At 55.6% G+C, this 15,994-nt stretch overlaps 1 protein-coding gene across 2 annotated transcripts in view; it reads left to right on the plus strand.

The window, feature by feature from the left end:
* Positions 1-15,450, plus strand: part of PCDH1 (protocadherin 1) — a 55,508-nt gene extending 40,058 nt beyond the window's left edge. Inside the window, exons 5-6 of one of the 2 annotated variants that reach the window (XM_049829369.1) lie at positions 10,424-10,466; positions 12,455-12,567. In XM_049829369.1, coding sequence (XP_049685326.1) covers positions 10,424-10,449 — 26 coding nt within the window. In that variant the 3' untranslated portion in view covers positions 10,450-10,466; positions 12,455-12,567. Of the gene's footprint in view, positions 1-10,423; positions 10,467-12,454 lie in introns of both variants that reach the window. The other variant, XM_049829368.1, reaches the window with a different exon arrangement.
* The last annotated feature ends 544 nt before the right edge of the window (positions 15,451-15,994 follow it).

A 15,994-nucleotide genomic window follows, 5' to 3' on the forward strand; every position in this document is an offset into this window, starting at 1 on the left:
CTCCTGCGTGGGCTGCTCTTGACCTTCGAGCAATTAGCAGCCAGACACCCTCATTTGGTGTCGGATCATTCCTCCAAATTTTCATGACCGTACCCCTGGCCGAATGCTCACAAAACTGCTGTGTGTTGGATTTCACGTGCATGTGGTTCTCTGTGGCCGGGTGTGGTATCTGGGTCTATGTGCACATCCTCCATCAGCAGACAGACGTTTCCTACTCAAGGCAGCCGAAGAGCATCAGCCCTGGATTTAGTGCCTGTCCCCTGGTCCTTCAAATATCCACTGCAAATTCTGGCAAGGATCTAGCCTCTTCCTCCTCAGTGTCTGCATTATAGTTCAGGCAACCAGCACATTTCTACAGTAAGAACAGACTGTAAGAAAGCTGAAATGAGAAGTGAAGGTGCTCACTTTACTCTTAAGCAGCCCAGGAAAGATCTGTGGAAAGCAAGCAAAGTATATGTATGCAAATCCATACTGTCATTTCCTCTTCCAGTTTCCTTGGGGTTTGGCTTGACTCTTTACCAAGGGCTCTTCTTTCTCCCTTGCTCTACTTCTCTCCGAGTGGTCTTGGTTTTCTTTGTTTCCAGACCCCCTTGTTGAGGCAAGCCGTTTTCATAAAGTCGTGATTTCTTTTGTCAGCTAAACACCTATATGACTTCAAAGGCCTTGAACAGTGCTTTGCGCTGTGGCTACTGCCCCCCCTGCAAGAATAATTTTCCCCGATTCATTGTCCTGCTAGTGAAAGATTATTAAATTGTTGATGGAGCTTAACAATGGTTTTGTTCAAAGGCAGACACACGTATGCCAGTTCTTTTCTCCTTGACACAAGAGCTTTAATACAATCGTACAATGAAAGGCAGCCACCAAGGAGCAAACACAGTGTGCTCATAAAACCAGACCAGTATTCCTAAGTCCCTGTGCACATGAACTGGCGCACCTTGGCACTCCTAGGCTGTGCGTGTGGCTACCTGCTCACTCCCATCCGACACAAGCCTGTAGGTGAGGTGAGAAAACTGGTCTTGCTGAAAATTAATTTTTAAAAAATTAAAATATTGTGCGTTAATTCTTGCTCGTATGATTAGGACATTAGGAGGATTGAGGAACTAGCAGATGACCAATGGTGGGAGAAGACCACCCTTTCCAGGAGCAGTCGAAGGACTGTACAGTGTTGGCATAAGGCTGAAACAATTGCTCTATTCCTCCCGCTCGGAGCATGCCAAGCACACGCATACATCTCCCAAGCAGGCTGCGCCTTCAGAGCAGCTTTTGGAACCTGCAATGAAGATCATTATATAGACTGCGCAGCCTCAGGCTGCTTGACATTTTGTATTATACAGACTTATTTTCGATTGCTTATCACTTCAGCAGATTTCCAACACTAAAGCTTAAATTTTCCATGCTGGGTTTCCCTCAGGTTGATTTCTTTTCCTTTTTTTCTTAAGTTTTAGCAGAGGTGTTCCAGCTGTTTTCTGAGAACAAGACATGCTGTCTCAGCCCTGCTAACAAACTGGTTATAAGAATTTCTTTTCAAGACCCATTAGCTTAACCATGCTTTGGAATAGAGGTGTGGAATTTGGCACGGAAGCTGTCAGCATCAGTTGGGGGTTGTTCGCCCCAAAATGGCTGAGTCTCTCTTTGAATGTATGCCAGCACGCATCCCTGTGTAGCTAGGTCCACACGCTGTTGTGTGGCCTTCAAACAGCAGCATTTCTCAGGGCTTATGCATCCTTGCCCTCCCTCAGAGACCTGGTGGAGGATCTTGCTGCAGTTGCCGTTGCTTGATGGGTATCCCTCCTGGTGCTTGATGGCATCCCTCCTGGACATGCCCCTTCCCCAGTACTCTGGGGATCCCCAGTTTTCTTTGGGGTGCTGGGTACTGCATGGCATGGGTCATTCCTTGCCTGTGGGAGGATTGAGTGTGGCTTGCTCTGCTGCTGGGGCTTGTGGCATGCATGGGCTCTGGTGTCAGGGTGCATCTGAGCGTGCCTTGCTGGGAGAGCTGCTTTGGGGCAGGGTGGGGGGTCCAGGGTCCTGCTCCTGCGGGGGGATGGAGCTAGCCGGTAGTGCCTCCCAGCCTGCCTGTGGAGGAGTCAGCTTTCTTGGCTCGCTCCCAGGCTGACATTGCCGAGTTCCATCCAGAGCTGAGAGGACCCTGCGTGCCCCCACGCACAGCACCGCAGCTGGCAGACTGGCACTGGGGCTGGGGCTGGGTCCCTCGCTGCCCTCCCGGTCCCCAGGCTGCCAGCACAAAGGGAATCTTTCTTTATCTTCTTCCCCCTTTTATTGTCCTTCCTGGGGCATGTTCCCTGCCCTTCTGCTCCTTCCCTGGCAAACTGGCAAAGGCTGCCTCAAGCTCCAGTGCCCTCCCTGATTAGCTCCTGCCAGGGAGGGAAGCACGACTGCAGCTTTAATTAAATGATAAGGGCAGAGCCCCGGAAGTGGGGAGATAAGTGCAGCGGTGTCTGCCACCACACTTGCCCAGGCTCTTTCTAATTAGCTTTGAGAAGCTCTGGAGAGGAAGATTAACCCTTGGAGGGAGGCTGGCTGGAGCGGTGGGCTGGAGCAGACGGAGGGTGCTGAGGCTGGCCCCAGGGATGGGAGGCTGCAATTTGTGGGGTGTGGGCTGGAGGGGACCCCTCCGTCCACTGCCCCCTCCTCTCCCCCGAGACCCCTGCCTGAGCAGAGGGGCTGGATCAGAGGGGATTAGACCCCTGCCTTTCACAGGCTCAGGCACAAGGTAAAGCTCAAGGATTAGCTGCTCAGGTTCCTTCTGTAAGAAGCATTTGCTGCTTTAACACATCCTATGACTGGCAGCTGTGGGGTGGCCTGGGGCATGTGGGTTGCTGCGCTTGCCCTTGCTGCCGCCCCGAGGCTTTCAGCACAAGCAGACAAGTGTCCCCAGCCTCTGGAGCAGTGGCAGGAGCGCAGGGCACAATCCTCCTGCAGGAGCCATGGGACAGGTCTCCAGTCCCCTCCAGAAGCCATGATGTGTCTCAGTGATGCTCTGAGTGAGAAGGAGGGAGATGCGGTTAGAGGACCACTGTATGTCAGCAACCCATAATAATATAGACCAGGAGCTCCCCAGGACCTGGTGCCACAAGGGCCACAACCTCAGCTCTCCTGCCATTCACCCAGATGCAGCAGACCCCGGCTGGAGAGCGCGTTGCATCGGAGAGCTGGGCAACGGCACCTCAGCTGTAGGCACCCTATAGCTAGGTCGGTGGGTAGCCAGAGCTCTCCCTGGCATGGGTGGCACTGCTCCTGGACCTGGTGGCCTGTCCCCTTCTGGTCACCCCCCTCCCATCAGCAGGCAGCACACCGGTACCAGGGCATGCCAGGAGGCTCTGGGCCATGCATCTGTGTGTCTGCAGGGAGCCCCTGGCTGGACAGAGGGACAGGTCAGCCCCACAGACCAGGCTGGGACCCCCACCGGGAGGGTCTGGGGGGAATCCTAGGCATGGGAGGCATCGGCAAAGGCAAGGTGGGAATGTGGAAGGAGCAATTTTGTAGGTATTTGGGTAGCAGGAATGCGCATACGAGGCATGCATGAGCTGTCAGCCCCTGGGGATAGCAGGTGGTGTTCCTCTGCTTATTTGCATAACCATCATTAGCCCTTGCAAAAGAGGACTCAAAAGCCAGAAGAGCCCTGTGTTCTGACCTTCCCCTCCTCCTTGGGCAGAGGGGGAAGAAGGGCGGCGGCTCTGCTGCCCACAACTTCTTGTCAAGACCTTTGTGCACTTCTGAAGGTACTACAGGAGTTGTTACTCACCCTGGGCTGGTTATTGCAGGGGCATATAATGAGACCAGGAAGATGGTTTGGTTATTGCATGGTTTGGTTATTGCACGGTTTGGTTTGGTTAGTGCGTGACTCCTCAACCTTTCTGGTGGTTACTTGTTGAATGTCTGTAGGTGTCATGAAAAGTTCTTGGTTGGCCAGAGGACAGTGTTTAGATATTGTAGTAACCAGGATTTCATTTTGGAGCTAGACTTGTTACTGTGTTTTATGCAACATGGGTGAAGTGGATTGCCCAGTAATGCTCATTACCTGACTTTGTTTTCAGTTGCTTGAAGTTTTGGCAAACTTTAACTGCAAGGATATAATTTTTCATAAAGGACATAGGCCACTTACCAAATATTTTGAAAAGTGGCAGTGAAATCTGTCCAGATATTTCACTTCCAAAAGGAAGTAGGAAAGGAAATTGCTATTTTTTTCTCAATAGTAAAGCAATCCCCCTATCCTCCAGTCCCATGCTTTAGAGAAGTAATTTTCTGTGATCTCTTGACCCTTTTATTGTACCTTCCCCAATTTCAGCAGCCTGTGGGGTCAAGTCTCACTGGCAAAGCCTCTTCATCGTGAAAAGCCTAGTATATCTCCCAGGTGGTTCTGTCCTCTCCCCCAGAGGCACAAAGGGACCCCAGAGAAAATATTTTCCACCAGAGTGTAATTCTGGTCTGCACCATGAAGCAGATTTTCATGAAGCGAATTAAGAGTGCATGGACAATCCTAATTTTGGCATTTCCTAACCTTTGAACCCTGTAATCCTATTAAGGTAGTTCTTAACATAATTATTCAGTAATTTAATGTAATAATTCTGCTTTTTATAGACCAGTGAAAGTTGAAGCCCCACTGTGCCAGGGTAGGAGATCATGTAAGAGGCACCACAAGCACAAAATCTGTTACAGGGGGATTGAATTTGTTTTGCTGGGTATCACGGGGATTGCAGTGAAGCTGGGGGGCAGATGGTGCTTTTGGGAATCCTGCAGCTGCCATAGTCTGTCGCTGACCCCTGCGAGCCCTGCCTGGTCCTTGCAGGAACACGGCCAGCGTCCAGAGCCATCCATCTGGGTGCTCCTGCCGCTGGTGCAGGGTACGGATCACCTCCCGTTGCTGTGGCGATGTGGCCGTGGGATGCCTGCGCTTCCCAGCCAGCCTGCCACTGTCGCACAGCTAGCTGCCTGCAGTTTACAGGCATAAGGGCAGGGGGGAGGTGGTCCCTCAAGCTCCAGTTACGGCAAGCAAGGGAAGAACATGTCCTGTGGGAGCCTGGGCTCAGGCCCTCGCTGCCGACAAAGTGGTTTAGCGCTACCTGTGCTGGTGAGGCTGAGGCTGGTGGGTGCATCTGTCCACATTAATTACGTGCTGGTTCTGCTGTGATACCCTTGGCAGGATCTGGGAAGTCATTTGCTTCGGTGCTGCAGTTAGTGTGTGCTGTTGTAATATACTCCAGAGGCCATGGTTTGATCCGCGCATGCATCTGGGGGCTGACAGGCCATTAACTTTGGAGCAAGCTGTCTGTGCTGGTGTTTAGATACTATTGTTTAGCATGAGGGGAGAGATGCTCAGTGCTGTAGGGTCTGGGCGAAATGGCTGTGCGCGTTATATCTCTTGACTTTGGTGCCTAGGAGAAATCCGTCTGTGTGCTGGCATCAGTCTGAGGATCTTGCTCAGTATTTATTGTAAAAGCGGGTGTTGCTCGTTATTGCCTTGAGAGCTGTAGGTGTGGCGTTGAACTGCAGTAACCACCTTTATGGGCAGTGTCGGGTCGGTCTCAGATACCAGAAGCCATCTGTCTGCGTGCTGTAGTGATGGTGTTAAGTTTGGAAAGCCATCTGTCTGGGTGTTGTAGTGCTAGAATTGGTCCCCGAAGCCGTCTGTCTGGGTGTTGTAGTGCTAGGAATGGTCCTGCAAACCGTCTGCCTGGGTGTTGTAGGGATGATGTTAGCTCAGTCTAGGAAAAATAGGGACTGACGTGGACTGCGGGGAGCTCTCCGCTAGTGCTTTCAGCTTCCGATATTTCTGTACTCATTGATCTCTGGAGCATTGCTGTGGAAATGGGCAGCAGTCCAGCAGCCTTCCCCAAGGCCTGGAAAATGAAATTGGTGTTGTGCTTGTACTGTTCTGGAGGTAGAGGGCTCTGGTCACGTCCGCATGTGATGTGGGAATCGGGGGCCAGAAAGGAGACAGACTGAGGAGCTGCAGAAGGTGAGCTTGCTGCTCTGGTCCCCTGTGTCCAGAGGCAGGCCATTCCCTGCTGGGGATAATGCACTGGCCATGTCCACCTCATCTGGGGACCTTGAAGGGGGACCTGGTGTCAGGGCTTTGCAAAGGAGGTAATAGCTCTGCAGCTGCCTACAGCACAGCTCCCCTCTGCCAAAAACCCTTGCAAGGGGGAAGACGTTGGAAAAGAGCCACTGAGCTCGTGTACACCAAAGGAAGCTCACGCTGAGCTGGCCAGGTGGGGACAGGCTGTTGAGTATCTCTTGCTGCCGATGGGGGGAGACTCCTCCAGGCTACTGAGTCGGGTGTGCTGCTGCAGGGCAAAGGCACAGAGAGGGGTAAGTCAAGGGGTGGGATAGTGCAAGGCACTCATTCCAGCAGTGCCAGGATGCAAAGACATGAAGAATGGAATAGAATAGAATAGAATAGAATAGCAAAGTAATGGGACTGCTGGTATAAGAAAACGGGATGTTGGGGCACACTATCCAAATAGCTGTACTATTAGGGTATAGTGAAGAGGGAACAGACCATGAAGCAATGGTGCCTGGAGGAAGCAGCACTGCAGGGGAGTGGTATCTGGAGGGAACAGTGCTGTAAAACATGGTACCTGGAGGAAATGGCACCATTAGAGCAGCAGTGCCTGGAGGGAAGACAGCAGCGGGGGGAGGCAATACCTGAAGGGAGCAGCAGCACAGAACATGGCACCTGGAGGACGTGGCACCATGGGGGACCAGTACCTGTAGGCAGCAGCGCTATGGGGGAATGGTGCTTCCCGGGAACAGCGCTGTGGGGGAATGGCACCTGTAGAGAACAACGCTGTGGGAGAGTGGTACCTTCAGTAACCACGCCATGGGGGACAGTACCTGTTGGGAACAGCACTGTAGGGGAACGATACCTGTAGGTAGTCACGCTGTAGGGGAGTGGTACCTATAGAGAACAGTGGTGTGGGAGAATGGTACCTGTCAGCGGTACCGCAGTAGGGGAGTGGTGCCTGTAGGGAACAGTGCTGTAGGCAAGGGTACCTATAGGTGTGAGCACTCCAGGGAGTGGTACCTGGAGGGAGCGGTGGTACAGGAGAATGGCACCAGTAAGCTATGGTGGAATAGTGGAATGGTGCCCACTCTCAGGAGCTGTGCTGTGGGAACAGAGTTGCTGGGAAGAGCAGCACCAGGGAGGCTGTTCCTATTGCATCAATGCTGTAGGGGCAGGCAGGGAGGACAGTGCTGCTGGGATATGATGTCATGGGAGGTCACTGCTGTAAGGGATGTCCCAGGAGTGGTCTGCAGAGCCCTGAGGGCTTGGTGTGGGAGAAGGGGTGTTTCCAGGTGTCCACACCAGGGCAATAAAGCTGGTAAAGCTGCCTGTACTGGAAACACTGCATCCTTCCCTGGCTGAAAGACAGCCATTTTGAAAGAAATACCTCGCACCCCAGCCCTCAATCTGCAGCGTGGGTTATGCTCCACCCTTCTACCCCCTGACCAACGCTAGAAGAAGTGCAGTGCTTTTGGGATCTGCACAGGGGTAGCTGGTTGAAATTAGTGGCTGATTTTCTCCATGCCACCAGGTAGGGAAGATGAGTCTTTCTGATCTAATGCTTCAGAAAAGCATCCTGCTTTGCCTCCAAGCTGCTCTCCCCGCACTGTCATATTCCCTGTTTCTACATACCACTAAACCTCTCCAGTCCCTCCTAGCATGCTGCGCTTTCCTCCTCCTCCCTTCCGGGCTTCTCTGCATCCTCTGCTGTGCTCTGCTGTGTCACATCCCCACAGTCCCACTGTCTTCCCTCCCAGAGCTGCTCTACTGTATCCCCTCACCCGCAAGATCTGGCCTCCTGTGCTGCATCATCCCTGCTCACCCAGCACTGCACACCACGCATACGGTGCTGATGTCTGACGCAAATGGAAGACAGGGAGAACCAAACCAGACTGCGGACGTTGCAGATGGTGCCAAAAAAAAAAAGTGGTTGAGGCTGGCTCTCAGCCTCTGCTTGAAACTACCTGGCTTGAAGTGGGCGAGTGAACCTCTGCACATCTAATGCAGGAGGTGGAAGTGCCTGCTGAATGAGGTAGCCTGCTTTTGTCTCCTGTCAGTACTCAAGTGCACTGTTGAAATCCCCCACTAAGAGCAATAATACTATTAGAAGAGCCCTTGCAAGTGGCTGCACCAGGATGTGTTCCTGCCCTGCATGGGGATATATAGAGAGAAATAATTAGCGGCACAAATATGTGCCTCTTCCCGGAGGAGACAGCCTGGCACAGTCTCCTTCACAAAGAACAGAGGTGCCCTGGATGTCAGGAGACGAGAACAGCCACGCCAGCATCAAGAACAGAGCCGCAGCTCGAGAGAGCTTCCCCTCCTCCAGCCAGAACGAGGGACCAGGGTGCATCTCTCAATGCTTCTCGGTGTAAAGCCCCAACCGTGCCCCCTTTTCATCTGAAAAGTTCAAAGGGATGCAACTTTTACTACCCCGGATTCATTGCTATGCAATGTGCCGAGGCAGAGCAGCCCCGAGGCAGCTAACAAGAGGATGCCAGGGAAATGCAAAGCTATAGAAAGGGGGGAGCTAGAAGACTGTGAGGACTGGGAATGCCCAAGCAACCACTCAACACTCCTGGCTGTGAAGTACAGCCTTCTGGCATGGAAATGCCAATAACAGGATGGGCCAGCCCTCCGAAGGAGTGCAGTGAGAGGGCAAAGCTCAGAAAAACACAGCAGCTGCACAGACATAGGTTTTACTTTGCATGGCCAGGATGCCATTGAGGAATGAGATGCTGGAGAGGGCACAGCCGTCTTCCTCATCAACTGGAAACTTTGTCAGGTTTCAGGGGCTCAGAGTCACAAAACTGCATTCCTGGGGAGGAGAAGGGATCTGAAATCCTGAGTACACTTTGTCAGGTGAAGTGGGCACCTCAACCCCAACGTGAGGTTTGGGCTCTGCCTTCTCACCACGCTGCAGGGCATCCAGAATCAGCACTTTGTGGGAAAAATTTCCATCAGTGTTTACCCCCAAAGAAAGATTTCTGCTTGTCTGCAGTGGCACATCGAAGTCTCTGAACCACCAGCATGTGCTGAGAATTAGGCCGTAGGGTCATGTTTGCTCTAAATCACAGCTATTCAGGAATTACACCCTGCCCCGTTCCGGGGCTCTTAAAGCGGAGCGGGTTGTGCTCATGGAACATAATACGCTCCTTTAGTGGCAGAGCTCTGATGCCAGCATCTCACTGCAAGTGAAGGGACAACACTGGAAAAAGACTTTAGTGCCAGAAACAGACAATGGGAAAACCAGAATAAAAGACCCTGAACACAGCGTTCCTGCTTGATCCTGCGATTTCTGAGCTGCCATTGGCACGAGGAAATCACCATAGCTTTGTTCACTGGAGAGGTAGCTTTTATTTTTGTCCTGCCAGTACCCTCCATTGACTCAGCAAAGCACCTTCTGTCAGAGCAAGAAGTGATGGCACTCATCCACTCCCCACCCCAGGACCGCGCAGCACCAAGGCATTTCTGGAAGTGGAAATGATGATGAGCCATCCCATTTGTGCAGCAGGAAAGTAGATGAGAGAGACAGCAATATCGCCTCTTGAACAGAAGAAGTGAAAGACAATGTAACACGACCTGAAACTGACCAAGCTGGTGGCCACCGGGGCATCCCGTTGTCCTGAGAGGAAGACCTGGTAGATCATCTAGGACGCAAGCTCCAGTCTCTGCTTTGACTTGCATAGAGTAGAGATGAAAACTGAGCTGTCTTGCCTCTGGTTTTGTATCCTGCTTTCTATCTGTAGCTAGGAGAAAGAAATGAGGCAACTTTCCACATGCTCAGGAAATAGGACAGTTGGTCTGTGGCCAGCCCTGAGAATGACCCCAAAGACATGCACTGGCAAGCTATGCTCTCACACTGGCCTGTGTGGGCATCTTGTCCCCTGCGATGCTTGGGCTTCTGCTTTTGCACCCTGCAACGTGAGCACGGCTGTCCCCTACGCACAAGTTCATTGGAGTGCGCCTGTTTGCGGTGCGTGAGCATGTCGGCGCACATTTGGCTCGGCTGTATCCATGTGATGCACAGCCCCATTCCCTCTGCACACAGGGGCTCGGGGTGCCACTAGCCAGGTGGCTTCAAGCTTTGCCTCAGGTTCCTGTGTGAGTCCTGCAAGGGCCAGTGGGCTCCAGAGAGGCTAGTGTAAGGCTGGAGAAACTAGTGAGGCATCAGCAGTGGTGGCCAAGCAGCCTCAAGGAGGCTGGAGCAGGGCCAGGAGAGGCCAAGGGACTCCTGAAGGCAGTGGGTACCAGAGGGATGCTGTGGGGCTTGGTGCAATGTGACGGGGAGGGCTCGCAGAGGCTGAAGGGTCCAGGAGGATTCTGAGGGTGGGTGTGGAGGCTGGGAGCTGTGCAATGATGTGACCCTCTCGTCCTTTTTCTGCTCCTCATTAGAGTCCCCTGAGCGGAGCAGGCTGTGAAGGGGGTCTGCGCTGAGGTATGTCCTTATGGCTTCTGCCAGGATATCACAGCTTACATGTGTGCCAGGGGACGGGACACAGGAGGTGGCTCCCAGCACGGGGAGCAGTGTGGGTGCCAGAGCCTCTGCAGGGACCAGGGGGAAAAACTGGGGGGCCTCAGCCCCCAGAGGAGCTGAGAATTTGGGATACAGTCACTGGGGGTTGGTTTTAAGGCAAGATATGCTCACGCACTGGTTTGCTGCTAACTTTTCCCCTTCTTCCATGCCCATCTCTTCAGCTCTCACTTATGACCCTTGTCAACCATTGCCGGCATTGTATGCAGCCTTCTTCTGCAGAGATCTTCCTCACATCCTGGGGTTGCCTCTGTGTGAAAGCTGTGCCAGGGTGACCTGGGGACGCCTGTGTCCGAGAGCCCCAAACAGGTGGCAGGAGGGACGTGCTGATGAGGGCAGAGCCCCCAGCATGGTGTGAATGGCTCTGGTTTGCTTCTTCCCAGGGCTGAGGGAGTGCCAGCTGGTCTCTCCTTTTTTGTGAGGAGGGAATTAAGTGTACCAGTGTGTATCTGGTGGGCAGGGGCATGCCCTGAGCTGGTGAAAGCCCCGTATGTCTCAGGTCCCCAGAGCTCCTTAGTATCTCCCTCCATCAGTCTGCAGGGCTGTTTGTCAGCAATGCAGTGGAATGGGCTCCTGGGTGGAGAGATGGAGAGGACTTCTGTGAACCAGAAGGGACGTCTGCAAGTCAGAGCAGTCTCAAGGTCATGAGCAGCAGCCCCCTTTCATGCCAGCATCAGCACCAGGCTTGATCTGCCAGCAGGTGCTTGTGGTAGTGGGCAGTGATGTGTCCCAGGCAGTGGCAGGGGGCTATGTTGTGCCCCAAGTCGGGGCAGATGACAAGGAATGGCTTGTGTCTGGGATGGCTCTTGGAGGGACACGCACCTCTGCATGGAAATGCCAAGTTTCAGCCTCTGAAGACTTGTGACAGGTCCTCCCTGTGTAAAGGACACATGGCCAAGGCTCAAGAAGGCCTTGTAGCGTCTGGGGTAGAGGGTGGCTGGTATGTGAGGACACCAGACCATGAACTGGTGTAGCTGGTGATCAGAGTTCCCCGACTATGCCAGGAGCAGTAGCTATTGATGCCCTCAGATACCTGGCTCTCTCAGGGGCAGATCTTTGGTGCACAGAGAGGCTTGGGCGCTCCTGCGGCAGGAGTGAGTATCTGATACTTGTGAGTATCAGATAGGTCCAGCCTCTCTGGGGGTAGACGTGGGTTTGCCCATGTATGCTTTGCTGCGCTTGGGGATTTCAGGCTCCGTGGGAGACCAGACGATGTCTGAGGACGTCGGGCTGGGCTTGGGGGTCCTGCTGATGGGTGCTTGGGGAGGCTTGCAGGTGGCCTGGCATGCGTGATGGTGAGGCAGGGCAGGGCTGCCCAAGGATGGTGCTCAGAAAATATGGTTGTACCTCAGGGCAGCGAAGAGCCTGCCTGTGTTTAGGGCGGTTCCCTGTCCCTGTACGGTGAAGCTGTCAGTAGTGCCCAAAGGTGCTGGACCAAGGGAGTACCTGGAGCCTATCAGGGTCCAGGTGGTGCCCACAGCTGTGGGGTGATGAGTCTGGTGGCAGCCTGTCTCCTGCTGTGCAAATCCAGGCTGTGGAGCCCCTCCTGTGCAATGCTCGTCTCCAAAGGGGGTGAGCTCGGTGAGCTTTGCCCTGTGCTCTGCCTCCCATTTCTCTGCATGCACCTGCTGCAGGGAGGATGCTTGTCCAGGGGGAGCTGGGGCTGTGGGCTCGGACGGGATGTGTCGGCTGCCAGGAGCCTTGGGTTCCTCTCCCAGCTTTGCCTTCGCTCCCTCGGTGGCCGTGGGTCCGGCTGTCCCCTCCCGCCATGGGAGGGTGTGGGTAGGATGGAGACGTCCAGGCTCTGTTGCTTGTCCATGTGCTCCATCCTCACGTCCTGAGCCGGTGTTACCTGGGCATGCGTAATGATGCTCTTGCTTGCTTCTCTGCAGATCTCCGGCCTCTGCCCGATGTAGCCATGACTGGGACCTGTACCCGGGAGTGCACAGAGTTCGGCCACTCCGATACTTGCTGGATGCCCGGCCAGTCCTCCCCCAGCCGCAGGCCCAAGAACGCCCTCAAACTCTCCACTTTTGTGCCTTACCAAGACAGAGGGAGTCAAGAGCAAGTCGGGAATGGCAGCCCCAGACTCTCAGAAGAGCGCAGCACCAAAATGGCCAACCTCCGCCTGCTCCCCACGTACAGTGCCTTCTCCAATAGTAGCCATGAGCCCTGCAAGGACTCTCCCATGGAGGAAATTCCTCTCACCCAGACCTCGGACTTCCAGCCAGCCACCACCCCCTCGTCCCAGACCACCAAGAGGGAGATATACCTGTGAGGCTGGGCGTGAGGGGCAGGGAGCAGACGCGCTTCTGAGGCCAGTGTCCAGAGGAACATTTTAAACTTCAATGCTTTATCGCTCCGGCCGGTTCTCCAGGCAGTGGGCTCTGCGGACAGCAGGGCAGGGCAAGGCAGGGATGAGAGGAGCACCTTTTTAACCCGTTGTTTCCTGGGGCCAGGGGTGGGTGGGAAGGATGAAAGCATCCGAAACCCGATTTCCGAGCACTTGCGGGTGCATGTCTCCGAACTGCTGCGTCACCGGGGAGGGCTGGGCAGGCTCCTGGTGCGGAGGGCACGGCTGGGGAGAAGGGCTTACGTACCAAAGGTCCACGCAGAGCTGGTGGAGTTCCTGGGGCATAGGACGAGGGGTGTCCCCGCGCACAGGGAGTGAGCTGCCTGTCTCTTTGCTGTAGACTCCTGTAAATATGAATCTTAGGAATGACATTCAAGTCCTGCCTGATTGAAACTTTTTATTGTCCTTGAAACAAAAGACGTTTAAACAAAAACAAAAAAAAGAAAAAAAAAAAAAAAAAGAAAACAGAAACAAACCACAGGGAGCAAGTTCCAGCTTTGAATGGTTTGCTGCGTGGAAGAGCCCGCGGGAGCGCAGTGTCCGGCCCACACTCATGTTCTATATTGTAAATAGAGATGTGACCAGTCCCTGAAACAGCAGCTGGGGAGCTGGAGGAAAGGGGCAGCGTCCTAGCCGGACTGTAGGGACTTTGCTATTTTTCAGCCTGGATCTCTTTCTGAACGTTGTCACTGTGCCCACAAGCTGCAGGGTCCCTAGGGACTGCCCGGTGCCATAGGTGGGGTCTGCTTTGGGGAGGGTTCCCTGGTGGTGGCCCTGCACCCAGTGGGTGGAGGAGGGATGGGGAAGCCCCCAGTCAAGGGACCGGCTGGGTCCGGAGAAGCCCTCAGTCCGACTCTGCTGGCAGGGAGGTCGTCATCGGCTGTGGCGTCTCAGCCCATCGCCTTGTGCCTCCTCCGGGGCAGGGGATGCCCATGAGGCCGGCTGTGCCATGCCTTCGACCTCCATCCCGTCCGCCTGTAAGCCACCATTGCCTTTGTGAGGAGGAGCTTTGTCTCAGGGTCACACTGGGGGCCACCAAGCCCCTGCCTGCTGGACTCCCGCTGCCCTTAGGCCACAGGGCCACTCTCACGGGATCCAGCTTTCTCTTCCATTGTCAAAGGTCGACCGGTCTCCCCGGCAGCTCCCCGCTGCCCTGGCATCCTCGGCTCCCTTGCAGGACACCCAACCGGGGCAATGCTGCGCACGCGGTGGGGAGAGGACCCCCCTCGCCCCTCGAGGGACTCCTCGGAGGGGGATGCCCGGGCACTTTCCTGAGCCTGTCTGCTCCCTCAGGAGCTGGGGCACAGTCCTGTTTTGGGGGGCTCCACACGCACCCCTGGCAGGAGGGGTCCAGGGGACTTGCGCCTCATTCCTGGGTAGCCCTTCCTGGTCCTCCCCCGCCAGGACGTGGGGAGGGGCTGTGCTGCACCGTTGTTCTTCCCGTACTCATGCGCGCATCGATCGTCTTCATCTCTGGGATCTTCCTTAGGGAGCGAGGCCAGTGGTAACTGCAGGACAGTTCCCCCAGCGGCTCATCTTCAGTCCACGTGGTCCATCACCACGGGCTCAGTGGACGGCTCTGCCAGGCTCGACTGGCACGGTGATGCCGCAGGGACAGGGCACCCCAGCCGCTGCGGGTCAGAGACTGCCCTGCCATAGCTGTAGTGCCTGTCAGGGTGCAGTGCGCCGGGGGGCCCCCCCTGCCCAGCCTCCTCCCCCCCCCCCCCCCCAGCATCCCTCTGTGAGCAGCTCCTCTCCCTTTGCTTCGGTGGTGGTGGCAAGATGCAGCCAGCTTCCCGGTGCAGTTCCAGTTGACCTGAGGGGACGGGGTGCAAGCTGAGCCTGGGCGACAAGGGAAGGGCAGCAGAAGGCGCCTGCCGGCACCCGCTCCCTCGCGCCCCATCTCTGCTCCTCGCCTTCCCCGGGTGGCACTGCGCCACGCTGCACCGCCCGCAGCCCTGGCACCTCAGGGTGCCACCCGGAGGAGGCAGGACCCTCCTCCCGGCCTCCTGCTGCTGCTCCCCGCCGACCGGCCGGGGGTCCCTTGAGGCGGGCACGATGCTCCCGGTGGATGTCCGCCCGACTGTCCGGGCATCCCTGCTCTACCCTTGCCCACGGCGGCCGCCCGGCGGGGCCCACGTTCCCCTGGTCTGGCTGCCTGAGCAGGTCACACTCCTGAACTTGTTTTTATTGTAGCTCTGTAGTTTCAGGGCCAAACTGGGCAGAATGTGCAATTTGGCCGCGCTGGCCAGGATCTTTGACTCCACTGCCAACTCGACTGCTCACGCCTCCCCTCGGCTCAGGCGGTGGCAGTGTCCAGTGCCCCTCTTGGGGACCCCCCAGGAGAGCGACATAGCCACATCTGAGGGGTGCTTGCCCAAGGCCAGCTCACCCCAGCCCCTCGCCTGTGGGTGGGCTCCCTACCTTCTGCTTAGGGTCACCAGAGGGACCCTGAAGCTTGAAGCCCTGTGGCTGAAGTTGGTGTCTTGTCTCCTGGAGGACCTGGCGATGTTCTCAGTGCAAGCATGGTGCAAGGGGTGGTGGGGGGTGGGAGTGCAGAGGGGGTCCCCGAGGGATGGGAGGAATGGGTGCTGGAGATGCGTGCCATGCGGGGGGGGGGGTTGTGAGTCTCTTGGAGGTGCACAGAGGGATGGTGGGGCTGGGTCTGTGGAGGGGAGCACAGTGGGGAGAGGGCATGGGTATCTGGGGGGTGGAGAGGGGATGGGTGTCTGGGGGAGCACTGGGGGGGGTGAGGGTGGGTCTGTGGGGAAGAACAGAGGGGGCAGTGGGAGTGGGTCCTCGGTGGGGTGCAATGGGGTGGGAGGCTATGTGGGGTGCAGTGGGGATGGGTCCCTGGGGAGGAGAAGGCGCTGGACATCGGTTCTGGGAGACGGGGAGCTGGGGATTTGTCCCGGGGTGAAATTGACAGTGTCACTGGGGATCAGTCCTAGGGGAGGGTGAAGAAGAGGTGCTGTCAGAAAGAAGCTCATTTGCACAATTATAAGCCAGAAGGATAAAGCCTCTGTGCACGTGGGAGGGGGGAAGCTCCCCACGGGCTCCAGTCTAGACAAGCACAGGG

The sequence above is a fragment of the Accipiter gentilis genome, chromosome 26, assembly GCF_929443795.1.
Source record: "Accipiter gentilis chromosome 26, bAccGen1.1, whole genome shotgun sequence".
In the NCBI taxonomy this organism is placed as follows: domain Eukaryota; kingdom Metazoa; phylum Chordata; class Aves; order Accipitriformes; family Accipitridae; genus Astur; species Astur gentilis.